Source organism: Anser brachyrhynchus (genome assembly GCF_964034855.1).
Source record: "Anser brachyrhynchus genome assembly, chromosome: 2".
NCBI classification, from domain to species: Eukaryota; Metazoa; Chordata; class Aves; order Anseriformes; family Anatidae; genus Anser; species Anser brachyrhynchus.
In genome coordinates this window covers 50447821-50467696 of record NC_137695.1, presented here as the reverse complement: position 1 = coordinate 50467696, position 19876 = coordinate 50447821, and the positions used below count along the sequence as shown (strand labels likewise).

At 40.2% G+C, this 19876-nt stretch overlaps 1 protein-coding gene across 3 annotated transcripts in view; it reads left to right on the top strand.

Annotated features, from left to right (window-relative positions):
* The window catches only part of CAP2 (cyclase associated actin cytoskeleton regulatory protein 2), a 67355-nt gene that overhangs the window by 42510 nt on the left and 4969 nt on the right, over positions 1 to 19876 (top strand). For all 3 annotated transcript variants that reach the window (XM_080579213.1, XM_080579212.1, XM_080579211.1), the window contains exons 5-11: positions 2280 to 2423; positions 2656 to 2741; positions 4504 to 4609; positions 15194 to 15386; positions 16244 to 16419; positions 18081 to 18204; positions 18421 to 18503. In XM_080579213.1, coding sequence (XP_080435339.1) covers positions 2280 to 2423; positions 2656 to 2741; positions 4504 to 4609; positions 15194 to 15386; positions 16244 to 16419; positions 18081 to 18204; positions 18421 to 18503 — 912 coding nt within the window. The remainder of the gene's footprint in view (positions 1 to 2279; positions 2424 to 2655; positions 2742 to 4503; positions 4610 to 15193; positions 15387 to 16243; positions 16420 to 18080; positions 18205 to 18420; positions 18504 to 19876) is intronic.

The window sequence follows — 19876 nt, the reverse complement described above, 5'->3', positions numbered from 1 at the left end:
TAAATTCACTATAGTTTTACAAACTGTCAAGTCACTGGACATGTTAAGTCCTGTGTTGTGAGGGACAGAAATTCTGCCTGTACCAGTAACAGGAAACCCTCACAAAAGTGGTTGAGAGTTTTTCCACCAATGCAAGTGGAGTAGAAGGAGGAGCAGGTCTTGTGTTACCACCAGGGAAAGTGTTCGGCCCTGATTTTACCTTCCTGTCTGTAGATATCAATGTGTTCTACAAAGAAAACCAGCTACATTAACATTGTTTCATACAGAGGAAGCTGGAGGACACAAAGGTAGCACAGGTTTCCTAAAATCGAGAGATAATTTGGCGGAAGAGCTGCAAACAGAACCCCCATTTACGGACTCCCACTTGTGTGCCCTATCCGCAGAAACATGCTGCCTCCCAGCGCTGTCTGGATACACCAGGCATCTGCCGAGCTGTATTTTTAGCCCTGATATTCTCTTTGGCTGGAACTGGGCCACGAAGATTCACAGTAAGCTAAAGACTGTAAATATCCCTTAGACGGTATAGGAGGAAAACTGGCATAATATCAAAGCAGAACGAGCACTTTCTTAAATTTCAGTTTTGTTAGCTACTGTCACACTTAGAAGATTTCCCTGAAAAATAAGAAAGAACCAACCAGCTGCAGTATGCTGCAAACAAGCAGAAATTAGAAGGAAGAGTTCTTGCAGACTATACCATGTTATGGCAACAAAATCAGTTTTTCAGAACTACAAATCTTGGAGGTTTTAGGGCTTTTTCAGACGTAATGACTTATGCTGGTCATTAAGCCATAAACAAAAAATAGTTTCATCTCCTAGTAATACTGTAAACATTCATTTTCTCCCAGCCCACTTTGTTGCAGGAGAAGACCAAGTATCCCCTGCATGTCAGATGCCCAAGCCTTTCTCAAAATTACATTACCACTAAAATATTCAGGCTCCATTGCTGGATCAAAATTCTTTTAAAAATTCAGAACCCATCTTTGTCCTGTTTTGGAGGGTGTCTTTTGAGCTATGTTGATCCACAGCAAACATGCTTATTTTAAGGTGACATAATATTCTGTAAAGCCGAGGTCTCATGGGAGCCTGGAAAGAAGTATTGTACAGAGATCAAGTAGCACATACACACACATTGTTTTGTGTGTGTCATGACAGCATTTGTCGTTGAGAATATGAGGACTGTTTTTCTCCTGCAAACACTTAATTCCACTGAACAAGTAGGCCTGAGAAAAGGTGAGTAAAAGCTATGGAGTTCTGCCACATGGTCAGGGAAATATTTAAGTACCCCGAGTGGCAGGGAAAATCAGACTGGTGCACTCTCTTTGGTGGGACATAGCATGGGTTCTGGAGACATAATTTTGCAATAAAGAATTAGTCTGTTTTTACAGAAACGTTTCATAAAGTTGCAACATTCAGTATACAGCAGTTCTTCTGCATGTAAACTAATGACTGCTTTTCCCTCAATGTGCTGTTTCTGCGTGGAAGAATTTTTCCCAGCAAGTTAATGCTCTAAATTAGTTTTTCTGCAACACTGGATCAGTGCGATTAACATTCACTTTGCAGAGGAGAAGAGCTTGGATAGCCTCAACATTCATTCTGCTTTTCTCTTCACTCCAGACACTATTCCTTCCGCTCAGCAGTCATTCCCCTGGATACCATTCCTTTCTGATTAACACAGGGGAATTTCCCCAAGCCATGCCTTGCAGGCACTATGTTTCCCATGAAACGTTCCCACATTACTCGTGGACGAAGGAAATTTAAACATTAAAACTTACCAAAAGGGAAAGCTAAAATGGATATTGCCTTCAGTGTACTACTTTCTCAGTCTTGTTGCCAGATGATAAGAGGCCATGAACCGAACAAGTAGTTTGTTTCTTATGGAAAGAACAGCTTGGTTAATAACATGAAAAACTCAAGGCAGTGTAAAGACTCCTAAAAAAAAAATCCAGGAAGATCACATGAAAAATGCAAACATTTTGCTAACTCCAAGTTACGGGGTCTCTGTGGGTCTTAACCAGGACAGCACGTAAATGTGCTGCCAGTGCTGAGAACAATTTTTGCTGCAACACGTTATTAATAACTGCATTTTGCTGCTATAACCAAAGCAGGGTAATTAAATTGTTACTTTAATGTAGAGAATATGCTGACCTTTCCTTCCAAGTGTTAAAACAAGGGCAGGGAGGACAATGTTAAACCGCAGGGTGTTTTTCGACTGCCCATTGTTAACAGCAGTGTCTCTTCTTTTTCCTTTTCTTTTCTTTTTTTCTTTTTTTTTTTTTCAGAATGAGGTGGCGATGCTTCTCAAGCCAATATCAGAGAAGATTCAGGAAATCCAGAACTTCAGAGAAAGAAACAGAGGAAGTAAAATGTTCAACCACCTCTCGGCTGTCAGCGAAAGCATACCTGCACTTGGTTGGATAGCAGTGGTAAGTTATGCCCAGGGCAGTCGGGAGGGCTCTAAATCTACTTCTGGATGGTGTGGCCCAGAATAGGTCCAAATCTTGCAGAACTTTGTAGTCTCATCTGCATAGTTCTTTAGTCTACTACACCCAAGAAGGTGTTTATAATATACCTAATATATCAGGGAAGGTGTCTGACTAATGTTTTACCTCCTTTCTCCTTCTATTGTTTCCTGCTACCATGGGTTGATGGTCCTAGTCTCCTAAACCAGGCCCTTATGTCAAGGAGATGAATGATGCTGCTACCTTTTATACTAACAGGGTATTAAAGGACTACAAGCACAGGTATGTTGCCAAGCCCCAGTGTCTACTAGCCACAGTGAGGATGAGAGCATTAACTATAATAATAGGGTTCAGAACACCACCACAAAAAGCATTTTGTAAACAAAAGAGCATTTGACAAGATCTGATTGCAATAGTTTATTTTCCGCTCCTCACCTTTGACCTGCGGTGTGTTGCAGTGTGAATGGCAGCAGCACTAGCAATGTTGGTTTTCATGTTGGTTTTCAATGTTGGTAACTGTGCCAGTTACAAGACTATATTTAACTTTTTGGGGTTCCAGAAAATTGGCCAGCTAGCTTCTATGTGTCCTTGTCTCACTTGTGTACTCATACTTTTGCTGTTCTTGCTCTCTGCTTGAAAATACGTGTTTTAGGTGCAAGGTGTATACAGCTGAGCATCTACTTCCATAGTTCCCAAAGTGATTTTTTTTTTTCTCTACCACTGCATTGTTCTTAAAGAGCACAAGGAATTCATAGAACAATCCCATGAACAAGATCTGTGAGCTGACAGAGAAAGAGAAAAAATATAGGTACTTCCTACACCCTCTAAAAATAAGGCATGTATAAATCCTATTGATGCGGTGCTTTTGGAGGCCAGATTTTGGATTTTTATTTTTATATCCTCAATGAAAAATAGTACTTGCAGTTGAGTTTTTCCTCTTTAGTGAGGAAAACTTTATATAAATATATATATATATAAATATATATAAACCTTATGTATACATTTCTATTTATTTTATATGTGTATCTTATTAGATATATATATCTATTAAATACATATTATATATTATTCTTGAAGCCTTAGTTTACCTGCTCGAGGTAACTGAAGATTTTTACAATGTAGCTTTGGAAGTACTTATTCTGAAGCAAAATAAAGTCTCACAAAAAGGTATAAACAGGTTGCATTAGTTAGGTATAAAATTAGTTCCTCTCCTAATAAGAATTCTTTTCCTGTTTTTCACTGAATATTCGACCAGATCTTAATGTCTTCCAAAGCAGTGGAAGGCTGTCTCTTGACTTCAGTAGGCTTTGGATTAAACCCATTGACCCAGATCCTCATCAGTATTAAACATCAGTCTCCAAGGGAAATAAATAGAGGGTAAGCACCCAAGCCCTTGTGAGCATCCAGTCCATAGCAGTCATGGTTCAGTAACTATTCTTATTTGGAGCTTCATAAGTAAGGACCACATCTTACAAGCAGTTTCTCTTTCTTTACATATTTCTTGTTCTCACTTACTGCCCCGCTAGAAGACTTAAGCTTCCCAAAGAACCATTCCAGATCCAGCTTTTGACTTGTACTTTTGAAATCCTTGATGTATAAATATTTTAGTCAGATGACTATTACGTGATCCAGTATTATGCTGGCTACATGTGAACTTGGCAGCTAGAATATTTTACAGAACCCACAGGTGTTTCACTTTCTAAGATTCAGGACTCCGAGTGTGAGTAGCTGCTACAGAGCTCCAAATAGCTTTAGTGCTTCTTCAGTTGATTTTGAGTCTGAGCAGGATGATGACAACCCTTCCAGCAAGAAGCAGTCCGTGCTAGAGGCACCCTTGCCCTTGTTTGTTCTCTGCAAGGGCCCAAAAGCTTTCCAGCGTAGTGGGCCTCAGCGTCTTCAGCACTGGGCTGGCTTGCTGCCTGCTAAATGATTTGTCCATGGCTGTAGAGCAGACACTGGGCTTTACCTGCTTTAAGCATGAACAGCAGTGCTTTCTGCTTTACGTACAGACATCCATTCATATAAATAATGTCTCTTTTTACAGTGATGCACGCCATGTTGATTGGGTGAAGTCATATCTGAACATCTGGTCTGAGCTTCAAGCTTATATCAAAGAGCATCATACCACAGGTCTCACCTGGAGTAAAACTGTAAGTACCCTTTACTTGTTCATGAAGAACCATGAAATGCCAGTAACCAATTTGACTTTTAATGTAGGTCATTACCTACACATCTAGGCCAGGAACAGAAGTCGTGTTCAATGAACTTCCCACTCAGCTGATAGGTAGGTAGAGAAGATGTATTAGGCCACTGTGGTACAGGTTTTGAGGAAGAGAGAAGAATTATTTGAGATGATTACAACCATAATCCCCAGCTGCAGAGGGTGAGGAAAGGCACAGTTCTCTGGGTCTGATACAGTAAAATGTAGGAGCAAAGGCAAAACCAAAGAATTTAAAGGGCACATCAGAATGAAGGAAAATTAGGTGAGTGTGATGGGGGAAGGAAAAGGATGATGTAAAAAGTCTGAACAAAGAGAGAGGTTTAATAACAGGAAACAGAAACACAAGGAATTCATACCGAGTTCTTACTCCATAGATAGCCATCTTTATAAAACTATTATTTTATACATACAGATAATTTCTGAAATGCATACTTCATATATATATATACACAGAGAGCTAGTATATATGACTGTGTGCTATTTATGCTCTCTTTATAAACATCTTCTGTCTGTTACATCTGGGATGCATACCAAGATGATGGCAATATTGTTCTTAAAGAGAGGTATAAACACGAAGAATATATTTTCTGTCGGGTGTAAGTGTAAGAGTTTATGTCCACTGTCTACACTAATGCGATGTTCTACATGGGATTAGAATAATGTGCTCGTGTTTATTACCAAGTTACGAGAATTGCTGGAGTACGTTAAGCTCTTTGCTGTCGTTTCCTAAATCTACCAGTGCGCACACATACTTGCACATACAGTCATTCACACCAAGACTACATTTCTTCTCTATAGGCAAATAAAATTTTAAAAAACTGAAGGACTGTTAAGAGGACTGATGTAGACCACCAGATAATTTAATTCCCAGACCACCGTAACAACTCTTAAGGAAGTGAAACAGACTGTATTTTACAAGGTATCTGGAAAAGTTACTTTGTCTCCCCTCTGTGGAGGGGATAATCATGAGAAAGAATGTCTATCACTTGTGCTCAGCAACAGACTTTGCACCTTCCTCAGGAGAAACTATGAACTGTGTGTACCTTTTAGTTTGAAGCAATGCAAAAATGTTGAAACCTGATAAATGGAAGGACTGGAATTATCTGCTACTCTGTAGGTTTCTGTAGGAAAAGTTTAAAATATTAATTATGATTCTCTTTCTTAATTTAGTACTAAATTTCACACTTGCTGCATTCTACTCTATTTTAATTAAAGAATGTGAGAACGAGTGATGATTTTTAAATGATTATTAGAAAAGGAAAAGAAATCATAGCACCCAGTTGGCAGAATTAGCCTGAGAATCTGGAACAAATTTAGTTTTGTTCATACAGAGAAAGATACATGTATATGAATACATCTTCACTTTAATGGAACTTTACAGGTATGGAAGTCGTGTTATAGAGATTTGTTTTATTTCTTATAGGAGGAAACCTCAGTGCTTTGAGTACTGGTAATCTCATACAGATGTGTAGCTGTTGCAGATTATATTTGACTGGTCTTAAAAGCATATCAGCCATCACATCTCTCTATTTCCCTTGCTTTAGCTGTTCAGGAAATTGCTGAATACACACTTAGGTGTGACTTGTTTATTCATATTAAACATAGTTTACTGCAAACAGTGCTTATTACATCTTGAGTGATGAGTCTATTACTGCCTCTGAAGTATTGATTTAACTCAGTTTGGATATCACTTCGATTTGAAAGAAGTTGTGTTGGAAATATGGCTCATTTAAATTATCATTCATGTAATGTGTGCCAGAAAGATTAAGTTACAAACACATTTCTTATGGATGTATAATTTTTTCAAGTTTTACTTCATGTGAGTGTATGGAAATTTGAATCCAGTAAGTTAGCAAGTTGTTTAAATAGCTTCCTTAAATATTTTTATGAAGCTTGGTAACAAATACATTCCAGAAAGCAATGAAAGAAATCACTTACTAAAGTGATAATTTGATTTTTGTTATACATATTAAGGTGAGAATGAAAGTTACAGATTTGTGCTGTATGAAGTTAAGCATAAAGGTTTGCAGAATCAGGGCCTAGACAGAAATATGATATATAAGGGCCGTAAAAGTATTCCAGACACAGTTGTTAATCATGGCACACAGCAGCTTCCACTTATATGCATAAAAGGAAAAAGCAGTAGTTTGGCAAGGCATTAAGGAAGTGGTACATTTATGAAAGGGAGACGATACAGAAAAGCTATTTTATTACAGATGGAAAGAGAAAAAGTCTTTGGCCAGTATAAGTACACATTTGTAAGTACACTATACCAATAATTTAGCCTTCATATCTGTAGAAGTCAACAAAGCAATGCTGGAAGCATTATACAAAAAGCTGTTAAGTGACATATTTGGGTATTTCTAAAGAGACTAAAGATTCAGGGAGAACATTAACAACTGCATTTCTTAGAGCTGTATTCTCCTAACTTGAACTGAAACACCCTGATAGCATCACCCTGATAGCATCAGCCTGATCAGATTAAGCTTGGGTTCCCAAAATAGAGGGGAGAGTGTTTCTAATGGGCAGTTGGCCCCTTTATCTATAGGTGCTGCATAATGTGGCACGCACGTTTCTGGCCGTGCTGCATGGCCGTGTCACAAAGCTGGGCAGTTTCCAGCCCCCATGTACCCATCCATCAAGCTGCACGGGGCGGCTGCAGCCAGCCTTGGAACAGCTCATTAGTGCACGCAGTAGTTTTCCTGGCTCTGGCAAGAGCACACAGGCAGACACTTTAGAGGAAAGTGAAAGAAATGTCTTGTAATAAATTACAAGACACATACTAAAATGGGTGCAAAAAGTTGAAATAATGGCTAAGCAATGAACTCTGATAATAATAGGTGCTTCTTTTAGCTTTATAATAAATTGGTGATAAAAACAGATGCTTACAGATTTTTGCATCTGCCACAGTTCTCTCTCCTTATTCACTTTGGCTCTGATTCTGCCAAGACATGTACCAATAGCTTACTCCTTGAGGCCATCCTATTGAAATGCATGGGACTGTCTGAGGAGAAAGCCTAGAAATCATCAGAGCTTAGCGCCATAAGGCCTTTGCCTACCTGAGCCTCTTCTGCTACCTGTGGAGAATGGTAGTACAAAACTGGACCCTACATAAATCATAGGCATTTCTAGACATCATAGGTACAGGTAGGATATTTGTTGGCTTTGTGCTCTCAGAAGAAATTACATTTTAGAGTGTGTGTGTTTGTGAGTAGGATCATGCCAGGGAATAAAACGTGCCACTCTATACTTCCATCATAATCTGAAGTTTTCTTTCTAATTAATGTTAACTAGATTGTGCATATGTCAGGGAAAACGTTCCTGTCAGTGGATGTCAGATGGATCTACAGGATTTCATTAAAAGTGTAATTCTGGAGTTCATTATTTTGACTGTAAAGTATGTGCCTCCGTCTGCCACAAATATACCCTGTGGTGAGGAGCAGTTCACTCTACTCACTTATCTCAATTATGCCATCTTGATAATGGGAACGATAGTAATTACCAACCTAATGGAGGTTTGCAAGTTTTAATTTGCCACTGGATACGACATTCTCAGATGTCAATGAGTTTATGCAAAAAGTGTTATTATAACAAAATGTTTTAAATGTCCAGTGCTGCATTTTTCCCATGCAGCAACTGTTGGGTTTGCTTGCTACAACTTCCTGACTTCAACTTGAAATCTACAGCTTTAACAGTGAGCTATGTCTTTTTTTAGTTTGTTACTAATAAATAGCAAGTGCTTTTTTTTTTTTCTTCCCTAAAGAAGGCATTCTAGTGAAGCATAACTCTTTCTTCCCTCGCTACTTTTTTTTTGGTGGTGCAAAGAAATGAACAGCTGTAATATAAGCTCACAAGAATGCCTCATAAAAGTTTGTTTGCTACAAGGACTGCATGAGTAAGCTGGGGGAAGTGAAACTTCTGCTCTTATTTCTGTAGGTTAACTATGCAGCAAGAAAACAACCAGCAATAAGGAGAGATTGCTGTAGTTTCCTGCACATCAAATAAGTGTTAAGAAACAAATCTCACTCAGGGATAATTGTCCTAAATTTTCTTCTCACTTGCAAGTAGAGCTGCAGTAAGTTTTCACTCTTTGCATAAAGTTGTCATTTAGGACAAATTTTGCCAGCAGGATTTGAAGAAATACAAAGAAAATAGAGGTGAATTTCTTTACAGTGTTTGGTTTAATAGAGAATTTCACTCAAGTGATGAATATTATGCCCCCCTCCCCGCCCCCATTTACAAATCAAAATAAACTCTTAAGAGGAAGCCTGCATCTGTGCAGCAGTTGATGCAGTTGAAGCAGTTGAGATTTATTTATAACCTGTTCTCATTGAAGCCAATACTGTATCTTCAAGTCTTTTTGTCCTTCCATTTAAATATATATATATATTCACAACTAATTATATAGTATTCTAAAAACACTCTTTAAAAGTTGAAATTCTCCACAGGTTGCAGAAATGGCTCAGAACCACTGAGAAGAGCCATCATAATTCCTACATTAGCCTGTCTGAATGCAATTATACTAGTCTCAGTACAGACCTTGGCCATTTCATGCTTATCTAAAATAATAACCTCCACACATTTTCCTATAAAATAGCCTCTCTCCTGTGCTATCAAAATACTTTCCTGCAATGTATCACCTCTCTAAGTACTGCAGTGAACAAGCTGAAAAGACCAACTCCTGCCAGCAAAAGCCTCCTGTTATCAATTTAGAAGACCTTGGCTGGGTAAAACAGTTTTGATTGGGTACCTGTGAAGATGTAAGCACCCTTTTAAACCCTGAACAGGTGACAACTGGCAGAAGTGTATTAAAAAGGGCTTCAAAGTTTGCAAACTCAACAGATAAGTAATTCTGCTGAGACCCAGTAACAAGCAAAAAGAGCCTAGTCTGTTTTTTGTTGTTTTGTATTCTAACTCTCAAAGATTACAGGCCCTGCAAGTCAGCTGTTTTGTCTGGTAAATTTGAGGGCAGCATAACCCCGTGCAGACAGGTGGCTTAAATACGGGAGGTAATGGAACTGTCGTGCTAAGCTACTTTTACACAAAACACACCTTAACGAGAGCTCTGTGCCCCTAAGTCACAATCCACCTGTTCCCAGAGGTTGATACATGATATTTTGAGCTTCGTGATTCTTGTCTTTGGCTGTGCATATGTGTAGGAAAAACAATACAGAATGCTGTAATCATTTTAGGTGTGCAACCAGGATTACTAAAAAGGGGGAGAGATGGAAAACAGAGATACCTTATTTTTAAGGAGAATGCAGTCCCCGTTAGGATTTCTGCTTACCTGCTGCCTTGAAAAGGAGGCTTTTCAATAAATTAAGGAAGGGATTTTATACCTCTATCTAAGCCACCAGTTGCCTCAGCCACAAATAGATACCTGCATCTTCACATGAATGACTAATAACATAGGTACTTTATGTTATGTACAGGCAATATATATATATATTATATATCTAACATATATATATGCATTGTATAGATATTTGTAATTTGTTTGTCCTTCATAAAAATGACCATTACAGTTACAAGAGACGGGTGTCCACTCAAATGCTCCACAGTAGGTTCCTACCACAAGAACTTTGTTCCCCTGTTCCCTCTGCTGCACTGTGTCAGCCTAAAACTAGATAAACCCAGAGAAACACTGGCGCTGTTCATACAGGGCCTGGCACATAAGCCCCTCTCATCCCCCCAATACAATACAGTAATAGTGATACAGAAGGCTAACCCAGGGAATAGCTCAGTAAATATCGTTCAGGAAATACTACCATCTGTGATAAGATATGAAAAGAAATTCTTACTGTCTCTCAGTAGCTGGGTTTAGACCTAAAGACATGACAAACTGCATAGGGCCACCAAAAATTACACAGCATGACACCCAGAGCACTCACATGGTGCACAGACTTCATTTTGTTTTCCTAACAAGAGTGGCTGTTGCACTGTGCTCCAGAGGAGAAATGTGCAGTAAGCAAGGCCCAGCTCCCCAGAGCAAAGGGCTTCATTAATCTCTACCATAACTTCAAGGGAATTAAATGGGATTCGACACAGGTGAATTTTATCTAGCCACCTGCCTCAACATAAACAGTCATTTCTTTACGCTATTGAGGCAGCTGGGTTGAGAGCAAGGTGAAAAACAGAAGTGCCTCACCCTTCTGCCAGTCCTACAAGACACAGGTAGAAATACAACATGCTTTGAGGTGGTACTGCAATCCTGCACACCCTTGCACCGTGATAATACGCGTTCATCAGAGCCAGGCCTGTTGGCAGCTTCAGACGCTGTCTGCAGGGGAAGCCGCTGGGGCACAGTCAAGGGGAGGGCCTTGAACCTCTGGCAGGTGGCTCTGGGCCATCCAGCAAGGAGCAAAGCCCAACCCCTTCCTGTCACCCCATTCAGATCATTGTTTAGTAGGAGGCTGAAGACAAATTTTTTCCCTGAGATAAAATTTCTGGAATATTCTGTCCTCTACAGAGCTATTACTGCATGGCTGTAGGGCCTGCATCTTCTGTTCTTGATAGGATCTTACTCAGAAAATTACATTTCCCCCCATTTCAGAAAGCCCCGGGAACAAGATTTATACCCCATCAAGTTCACTGTGATACAAAGCTAAGAGGTTAAACATTAATGGCTTAGTTTTGGGTTACATTTTCACCAAGCGAGGCTGAAGCTCTCTATTGCCCACAGAGCTCTTACAAGGGGCCTATGTGCAAATGATGAGGAAATGACCACACCGACATGGTAATGAGAGCAGTCGGCTATCAGCAGAACTTGACGTGATGTCTACAGACACCACAGCACTGAGAACAGCAGCTGTTACCAGGGCAAACAGCTGAAATAAAAGAGGAAGAAAGGCGGCTTGCAAATAACCGCCTTTGCTGGTCCAAATGGCTCTTAATACTCATTGTATAAAGATGCACTGTTGTTAACATCTGCTTGAAGCTAATCTGAAGAGTTGTTTGCAAATAGCAAAGCTGGTAAGCACCTGCTGCTTTAGGAAAGATGAACTTTTGCGGGCATGTAACGTGCTATTTTATTCCCAGCAGCTCTCACAAACACCACCCTATACAGAAAAGAAATGAATGGACTTTGTGAAGGGCACTTTAGTTGAAATTGGATAGGACTATACACAAGTATTACCAGATACCAGAACAGTTTAAGAGTCTGGTTCAGAAATATTCTAGAGCCTGAGGGTCTAAGTGGTTTTAGAAAGGCGACTAAGAAAAGAAAACCACTTGCCTGTGACTTAGGTAGATAACATGGAGGTCTATGCATTAATTGGGGTCAAAACTAATCAAAAAAGAAGGTTCCTGGAGCCACTCCTCTAATCCGGTTTTAAAACTGCCCTTTGCATCAGCACGTTTGAGCACAGCACAGATGCCATCTCCCTGGCATGCAGGGAATGCAAGAAGTGCAAAGCGTTTGTTTGCTGCATTTCCAGTTCACTCCTGTGCCTTCTGTGCCCTTGTGAGAGCTTCCCCGAGCCGCTCTTCTAGTACTGCTCTAGAAGTAAAACATGCTTCTAATTGCCCAGATCCTTTCCCCTCTCTGCCCCTTCTTGAAAAGTAAATGAGGCATTCTCCAGTTGCACAAAATCATGTCCGAATTTAATGTCCGATGTATTTAAAATCCTTCCATTTTGTTTGTGTTTTCACTAGATAGTTCTCTCAGAGTTCTGGGAAAGAGATCATCCACTCCTCACAATTAAATTCCCTGAGTTTCCTTCCACTTTTGTTACCAGACATTCCAATACTTTTGTTGCCAGCTGGGAAGCTGTCCATTGATACACTGCTCAGCAGCAGCATCTGAGCCTGGAGTCTACTGCATGAATCTGTGATGGCCTTTAACTTGACACTTGAAGCAAAAGATTGGTAGAGTGACCCACCATTCCATGCTGTATGCAGAATACCCAGATAATTCCCACTTTTTTTTTTCTCTACTGTGTCTTTGCAGCCTTTGCAGAATTTATTTGGTGTTAATTACAAAGGAGCATCAGCTGCTTCTGCTTCCAGGTGACACTTGCTCCTCAAACAATGACTCTTTCACACACAAGTTTCTGGAAAATCACAGCACTGTACTGATGCATAAAGTGCATCACTTTATGCATCAGTACAGATGATACTGAAGCCATAAAGTGTCTTTCAGAGATCGGAAGTCCAAATTTTTATCTCAAGCCACAAGTTATTAACCACTACTGCCAGTACTACCATTAATCTACTCACATAGAGCATATAGAGTTCACAGCTGCATGTTCACACTACAGTGTGAAAGGTGAGTGCCATTTCTAGATAGCTAAGTATTTTAAAAAGCCCTGCGAATGCACTGTTCATAATTCTGGATAACCAGGACATAGTGAATACAGTTGCTATGGTTGCAGGCAACAGACAGGGAAGATCTCTAATGCACCTCAGGCAGCAATAACTGATTGTGCCGCTAAATCCACTTACGTTCATTTTTTACTATAGTAATTCACAGTTGTGCTGACTCTGCTGCAGGTAACATTACTGGTATGAGCACCAGCAGGAAGACAGGCACCGTAAATCAAGGGTCCAGTGGGGAAGATGTCCCCAGTCTAAAATAAAAACCTTTAATTACTAGGTATGTATGCAGAAATGCTCAAACTTATCCATAAAACAATGGCGTGTCTCTAAGAGACATCAGCATCTGGTTCTGGTATATCTTGACAAAAATTATAATGCATTCCTAAAGGGGATTCTTCTCCTTTGTTTACACTTGGTTAAAAACATTTAATAGCACAGAAGAGAACTCGTTGCCTTAAGAGATCACGGATCCATTCAGGAACAAAAGACTGTGCTACTACATCAGCTTCACCACTCACCTGAGTACCAGGAATTCAACGAGTCTTCCTTGTACAGTACAATTTTAATGCCACTAACGTGACAAAGAATCTTGCAATGTATTTATCACTAATATATTTCATAAGCAGCTCCTTCAAATGCAACCTAAGTCCTGAAGACCCATGTGCCAAGAGAAGGGTTACAATAAGACATTAATTAATGATATTATTACCTCTCTGTGCTACTCCAACTAGGGTCATACTGACTGAGAGGAGTGCGTGCAGTTAGGTACTCAAATGTGCCAAGCATTTTTATTTAAATTACATTGAAGAATAAAAAACATGTGCAACTCAGCTCCTCTCCCATCATCAGTTTGAGATCACAGGCTAAAACTAGTCTACTTTTTAAAAAATAGCTACAGTTTTCACTCCTGTGAGATGCATAAACTGGATGAATACTTTGATGTTTCAGTTTAGAGGAAAGCAGAAAGGGGTGGCATCGTAAAAAATTAATAATACTCTCTGAGTCCAGCTAAGCAATATTTATTTCCAGTATTGATTACCAGGGATGCATTTTTAACAACCTGTATCTCTTAACAAAGGTAGCCAGTTAGAGGAGCTGTGACTCTGTAAGTCCCTGTCATTTTTCCATCTGCCCACCTAATGAATATGTATTAGTTCAGTGCACAACACCTGTATAGGTAGCTAAATTCATCAGAACCAATCTAATTTTTCACAACCATTCTTCTAAAACAGCCTTTGCTCTGCTGCAGAGGTGCTGTCTAGATGAGCAGTTTCTGGAATCAGAGTGACACTTAGTGGCAGGACGGAAAAAGTGACTCTCAGTTTCTCAGATTCATTCTGTCTTTTCTATTAGTAGGGCGCATAAAATTTTAATCAGCTTATTATCAGTATTTCCTGTTTGTTTGATAATATTATAGATGAGCATTACAATTCAAACCAAAACATGTACTTTTGATTATGCAAACTAATAGAATGATTGGTTTACTTACTTTATCAAGGCCCCTCACTCATAATTCATGTGCTGCTGTGATCTTCTGTAATTGAAAAAAAGAAAAAAGAATTTGAGAAATCAAAAAAATACTGAATTTCATAAATAAATGACTTGAATGACCATAGCTTTGCACTCTGCTACAATCTGAATCTTTGCAGATCATTTGAACAGTCTGAAGAACAGCATTTTACATCTTTTATGCACTTTAGCACCTTTCTTATGTATAACTGACAGTTCATGATCCTCCCAATTATTTGTCGGACAGAACGTTTTCTGTATGTTTCTGAATGCACATCAAGTTATGGTTTACTGAATATGGTATCTGAAAAAAAGGAGACATTCTCACTTTTACATATGGTAAATGTTTATATATCACTTATTGTATGTAAATATAATAAATCATGGAATCGTTACGATTAAAGATATTTAACAATAGTCTTCACAAGCATTTTGTAGAAACATTTTAGGTGCAGGGGTTCTGCAGCAGAGTAGCAGTGTGGTCTACCAGCCTTTCCGGCCTTGTTTTCATTGCTGCAGGGAAGATTCATAGCATTAAGTTCAGTGATGGTGCCAGACCTTCTGAGCCTGTGGCTGCCTGGAGTCGCTGAAACCCACAGTTACCCTCGCACGTTAATAAGTAAGAGCTATCATAATACAATGTTCCTTGAAAAGCTGTTTAAAAATAATTTCCGTCTATCTGACACAGGGCCCTGTTGCATCACACATGTCCCTGAGATCCGTTCTAAGCAGTGGGCCGTGCCTCTCTCCACCACCTCCACCGCCGCCGCCACCACCTGGACCTCCTCCCATCTTTGATGCAGAAACCGCCAAGGATGAAGGAACGGCATCTCGCTCAGCCCTGTTTGCACAGCTTAACCAAGGAGAGGCAATTACCAAAGGTCAGGAGAAAAGAAAACAAATTTTGACCCTTGAGTCAAACTACATCAACAGCTGCTATATGTACCGCCCCAAACTGTACCAGTGTTTTCGAGTTACGTTTAGGCAACTCAGATCTTTTGAGGTTTGCACTGAGCCTGCTAGATGAGACTGCAGAGCAAAACTTCCTTTAGGAGTAACAGCACTCAGACTTGTTCAGCATTCCTGAAATTCACACCGTTTATGTAGAAGTCTCCATATAATTTTAAGGCAACCAAGCTAGACTTCTTCAATCCCCAGCAGCTGGTGAACCTCGAAGCTGCAATTGTGATCAGAGTGTATTCTCATTTCTGATTCACAGTCAGTGTACCAACCTGTGACAAAATGTGTTCCATGTTAAGTGAGAAGGTACAGCTCACAGAGCAGTGTGATAATGCTTCTTGTATTAATACTGGACAGTTGTAATTAAAGCAGATGGCTGTGAGTTTAAATACATACAATTGATAAATCAGCCTTTAATGCGGTACGAATAGGTGAGATTAGAAAACGAATCTCGGTTTTATGGATGTAAAATTATGCAATAGCAAGCTTGCAGAGCTCTCTACAGACGGGGAAGGACTAGAAGACATTGCTGCATTTCCTGTTAAAGCTTTAAGAGAGCCATCCACAGGCTTTAAATAGGTTTTATGTGAATTGCTAAAAATATGTGTGCAGTTACATTTTAGGTGGTTACCTAGGCAAATCTTGAGGAAATCAAAAATGTAAATTCGTAGGATAATTTAACCCAACTGCAAATGATTTAGATAGTATCTTTCTTATTTAAATATGAATACCCTTAGGACAAGAAAACAGACTCTTTTACAAGCACCTTTTTTTTAAGGGCTTCGACATGTCTCTGATGACCAGAAGACTCACAAGAACCCCAGCCTACGTGCCCAAGGTCCATCCGTTCGTTCTCCCACGAAAAGCCATACTCCAAGTCCCACCTCCCCCAAGAATTCCCCGCAGCAGAGCCATGCCCCTGTCTTGGAGCTAGAGGGAAAGAAATGGAGAGTGGTGAGTTCCAGCCACACCTCTGTATTGCACCTGAACACTGCAAACCTGCTTGAGCAGTGGACGTTGCAAAAGGTTGTCCATGATCAAGATGCGACTAATCAAAGTTGCAGCTAAAAATGGGCTAATTCTGTATTGCTCAGCCTTGCTGCAGTTTAGCCATTAGTATTCTCTAGAATCTAAAGTTAATTCATCTGCCTCTGAGAATCTGAGACAATTCGTCTGAACAGGAGAATGTCACAGGGTCACAGAATCGCAGAATGGCTGAGGTTGGAAGGGAGCTCTGGAGACCCCTAGTCCAAGCCCCCTGCCAAGGAGGGTCACCTCGAGCACACTGCATAGGATGGCATCCAGGCAGGTTTTGAGTATCTCCAGAGGAGACTCCACAACCTCTCTGGGCAACCTGTTCAGTACTCTGTCACCCCACAGTAAAGAAGTGTTATCTCATATTCAGCCGGAACTTCCTGCACTTCAGTTTGTGCCTGTTGCTTCTCGTCCAGTTGCTGGGCACCACTGAAAGGAGCCTGGCCCCATATTCTCAACACTCTCTCTTCAGATGTTTATACACATCAGTAAGATCCCCTCTCTGTTCTCTCTTCTCCAAGCTAAACAGGCCAAGCTCTCCCAGTCTTTCCTCCTGTGGCGAATGCTCCAGCCCCTAATCACCTCAGTAGCCCTCTGCTGGACTCACTCTAGTAGCTCCATGTCAAAATCAGACGGTCCCCCAGAAACAAATCCAGTGGAGAATTCAATTAAAATCCCTTCTTGCAGGCCACTCTTATGAGAGAACAGTATTATCACAGAGCACTTTCTCCATCTTTGTTAACAAAGAATTGTTGGAATTACAGATTTATTTTCATCACCCATTCCATGCAAGGACCTCTCCCATGCTTAAAAGTGCAGACAGAAGTGTTTTCCTTTTGCTCAGTCTTCAGATGGAAAAAGATTGATTTGTTTGTTATACCAAAGCATCTGAGTGAAAAGTCACGTCGCTGTGTTGGTTAAAAGAGGGAGGGAACAATACGCAGTGTAGTCATGCAGAAGTTTACACAGTCATCACCGCGGAGTTAAGTTTGCACAAGGTGCAGTCACAAATTGCCGGGGTTATTTCGCATTAGGGTTATAGCACCTGGAACTTTCCTTGTGGATCCCTAGGCTTTCCTTCACATCCATCGTGTGTAATTGTCCCTTTTATCTCCACAATGAAAGAAAACTTCTCCACGTATTGCTCCTTATTTTCTGTGGTAACGGTTTATGGCACCTGTTCGCAATACACCGTGTAGACCGCATTTTGGGGCATGGAAACTTGGTCTGCTCTTCAGGCTGCCAGTTCTATGCTGGATGGGAGCCAGGCAACAGTTTTGTGAGTGCATTTTTAAATTGCTGGCAGCATGACGTCTTTGCTACAAAACTAATGTTTTCTTGTTTGTTTGTTTTTTTCTCTTGGTCTGTGCCAAGTTCTTCAGTTCTAAAATATACACAGGTGCCACCTGAGGCTGAATTAGGTGAAATATCCCATCACCAAGCAGATCCGATTTTTAAGCCACTGGCAGGATATCGTTCTATTGTAATGGTGCAATGACTTGAGGATACGTTGTGCTGAACTCTGTCTGACTGTTAGCCAGTTAAAGGCAACCAAATAAATAAACTTTCTTTTGAAATAGGAATATCAAGAGGATAAGAATGACCTGGTCATTACCAACACTGAACTCAAGCAAGTGGCCTACATTTTTAAGTGTAACAAATCTACACTTCAGATAAAAGGAAAAATCAATTCAATTACTATTGGTGAGTGGATAGCTCAGCTGGGCTTTAAATGCCAATCTTGAAAAAACTGACTTATGTGATTCATAATGCATCTGAATCATTCCATTCATTTTAATGGACTGGTCACCAGTGCTCAGCCATGCAGTACAAGACTGGGAATTTTTGTAGTTGATGCAGCAGGTGTGCATATGTTTGCTTTTATCTCACCTTTCCTATTTATGATTGTTTTTATTTTAGACAACTGTAAAAAGTTTGGCCTTGTGTTTGACAACGTTGTGGGAATCGTGGAAGTGATCAATTCCAGGGATATTCAGATTCAGGTAAATATCTATTTAAAAAACAAAGATAGGAAGAGAAAGAGAACAAACAGAAAGAAAAAGCCCAACATGTAGCTACAAGAGATCATTAAAAACTGCTATGAGCACACCAAGAATGAGCACACCAAGAATAAGAGACTGATGCATCTAAACCTATCTTCATATGCACTAAATTCTGCCGAGGTATTTAGAAAGTACCTGTGAAAACTATTGAGCATTACTGAATAAACCTCATTTAGTTCAGCACCTTCTGGTTCCAGCGAAGCTGAGAGATCTATACACTAGACATGTTATTACTTCTGGCCCTAATTTTGTTGCTTTCATGGTAAACAGCTCCTGGCACTTGAAAGTTTAGCAGTGCTTCACAGAACAAATGCTGGCAGTTAGCTAATTGCTTTTTAAGCCTAGAAGCTGGTTATTTTTCTTTCTTTCTTTCTTTTTTTTTATTCTCTCAAGGAAAATGTTCAAATAGACTGTTAAAGGACAGCTAAATGACAGAAAGTGAAAGTAGGCACTGGGATTTTGAGAATCTCCCCTGCTAGCAACATGACACATTACAGGAGTAGATAATGTAGACATTTGCCTAGAAATGGGCTGTGAGCCTCTACTGATACTGTCTTTGACAACCAGTGAGCAAAGCTTCATCAGAGATCCTCTTCCTTTGTGGTTCTTGTGAAATGAAAATACACATATTTTTAATCCGTCTATTGCCCTCTCTGTAGGGGACATTGCCCCATTCAATACAGAATCACAGAATCACAGAATTGTAGGGGTTGGAAGGGACCTCGAAAGATCATCGGGTCCAACCCCCCTGCCAAAGCAGGTTCCCTAGAGCAGCAGGCTGCCCAGGTAGGCATCCAGACAGGCCTTGAATATCTCCAGAGAAGGAGACTCCCCAGCCTCCCTGGGCAGCCTGTTCCAGTGCTCTGTCATCCTCACCGTGAAGAAGTTCTTTTGCATGTCGGTGCAGAACTTCCTGTGCTCCATTTTATGGCCATTGCCCCTTGTCCTGTCACCACAAACCACTGAAAAGAGGTTGGCCAAATCCCTCTGTCTCCCACACTTAAGGTATTTATTCCCAGGCAGCCTGCCTGACATTTATGGCACTTCACTCATTCAGTTCCAGAGGACTGACCATACATGGTCTAATACTGGGCTGTGTCCAACCAACACAATCTAGTCTCAGGAAAGGCCTTTGGGATGTATTAAGTGAAGTACATCTTTAGGATGTATTTCACTTAACTGGGATGTATTTTAGGTGAAAAGGAAATGAAATGTGAATTAAATTATATTAAACTGCCAGTCATGATGAAAGATGAGGTCTTTTGCTTACAAGGCTATGCCTGCTGTATGACTTTCAATGTAGACAATCCCAC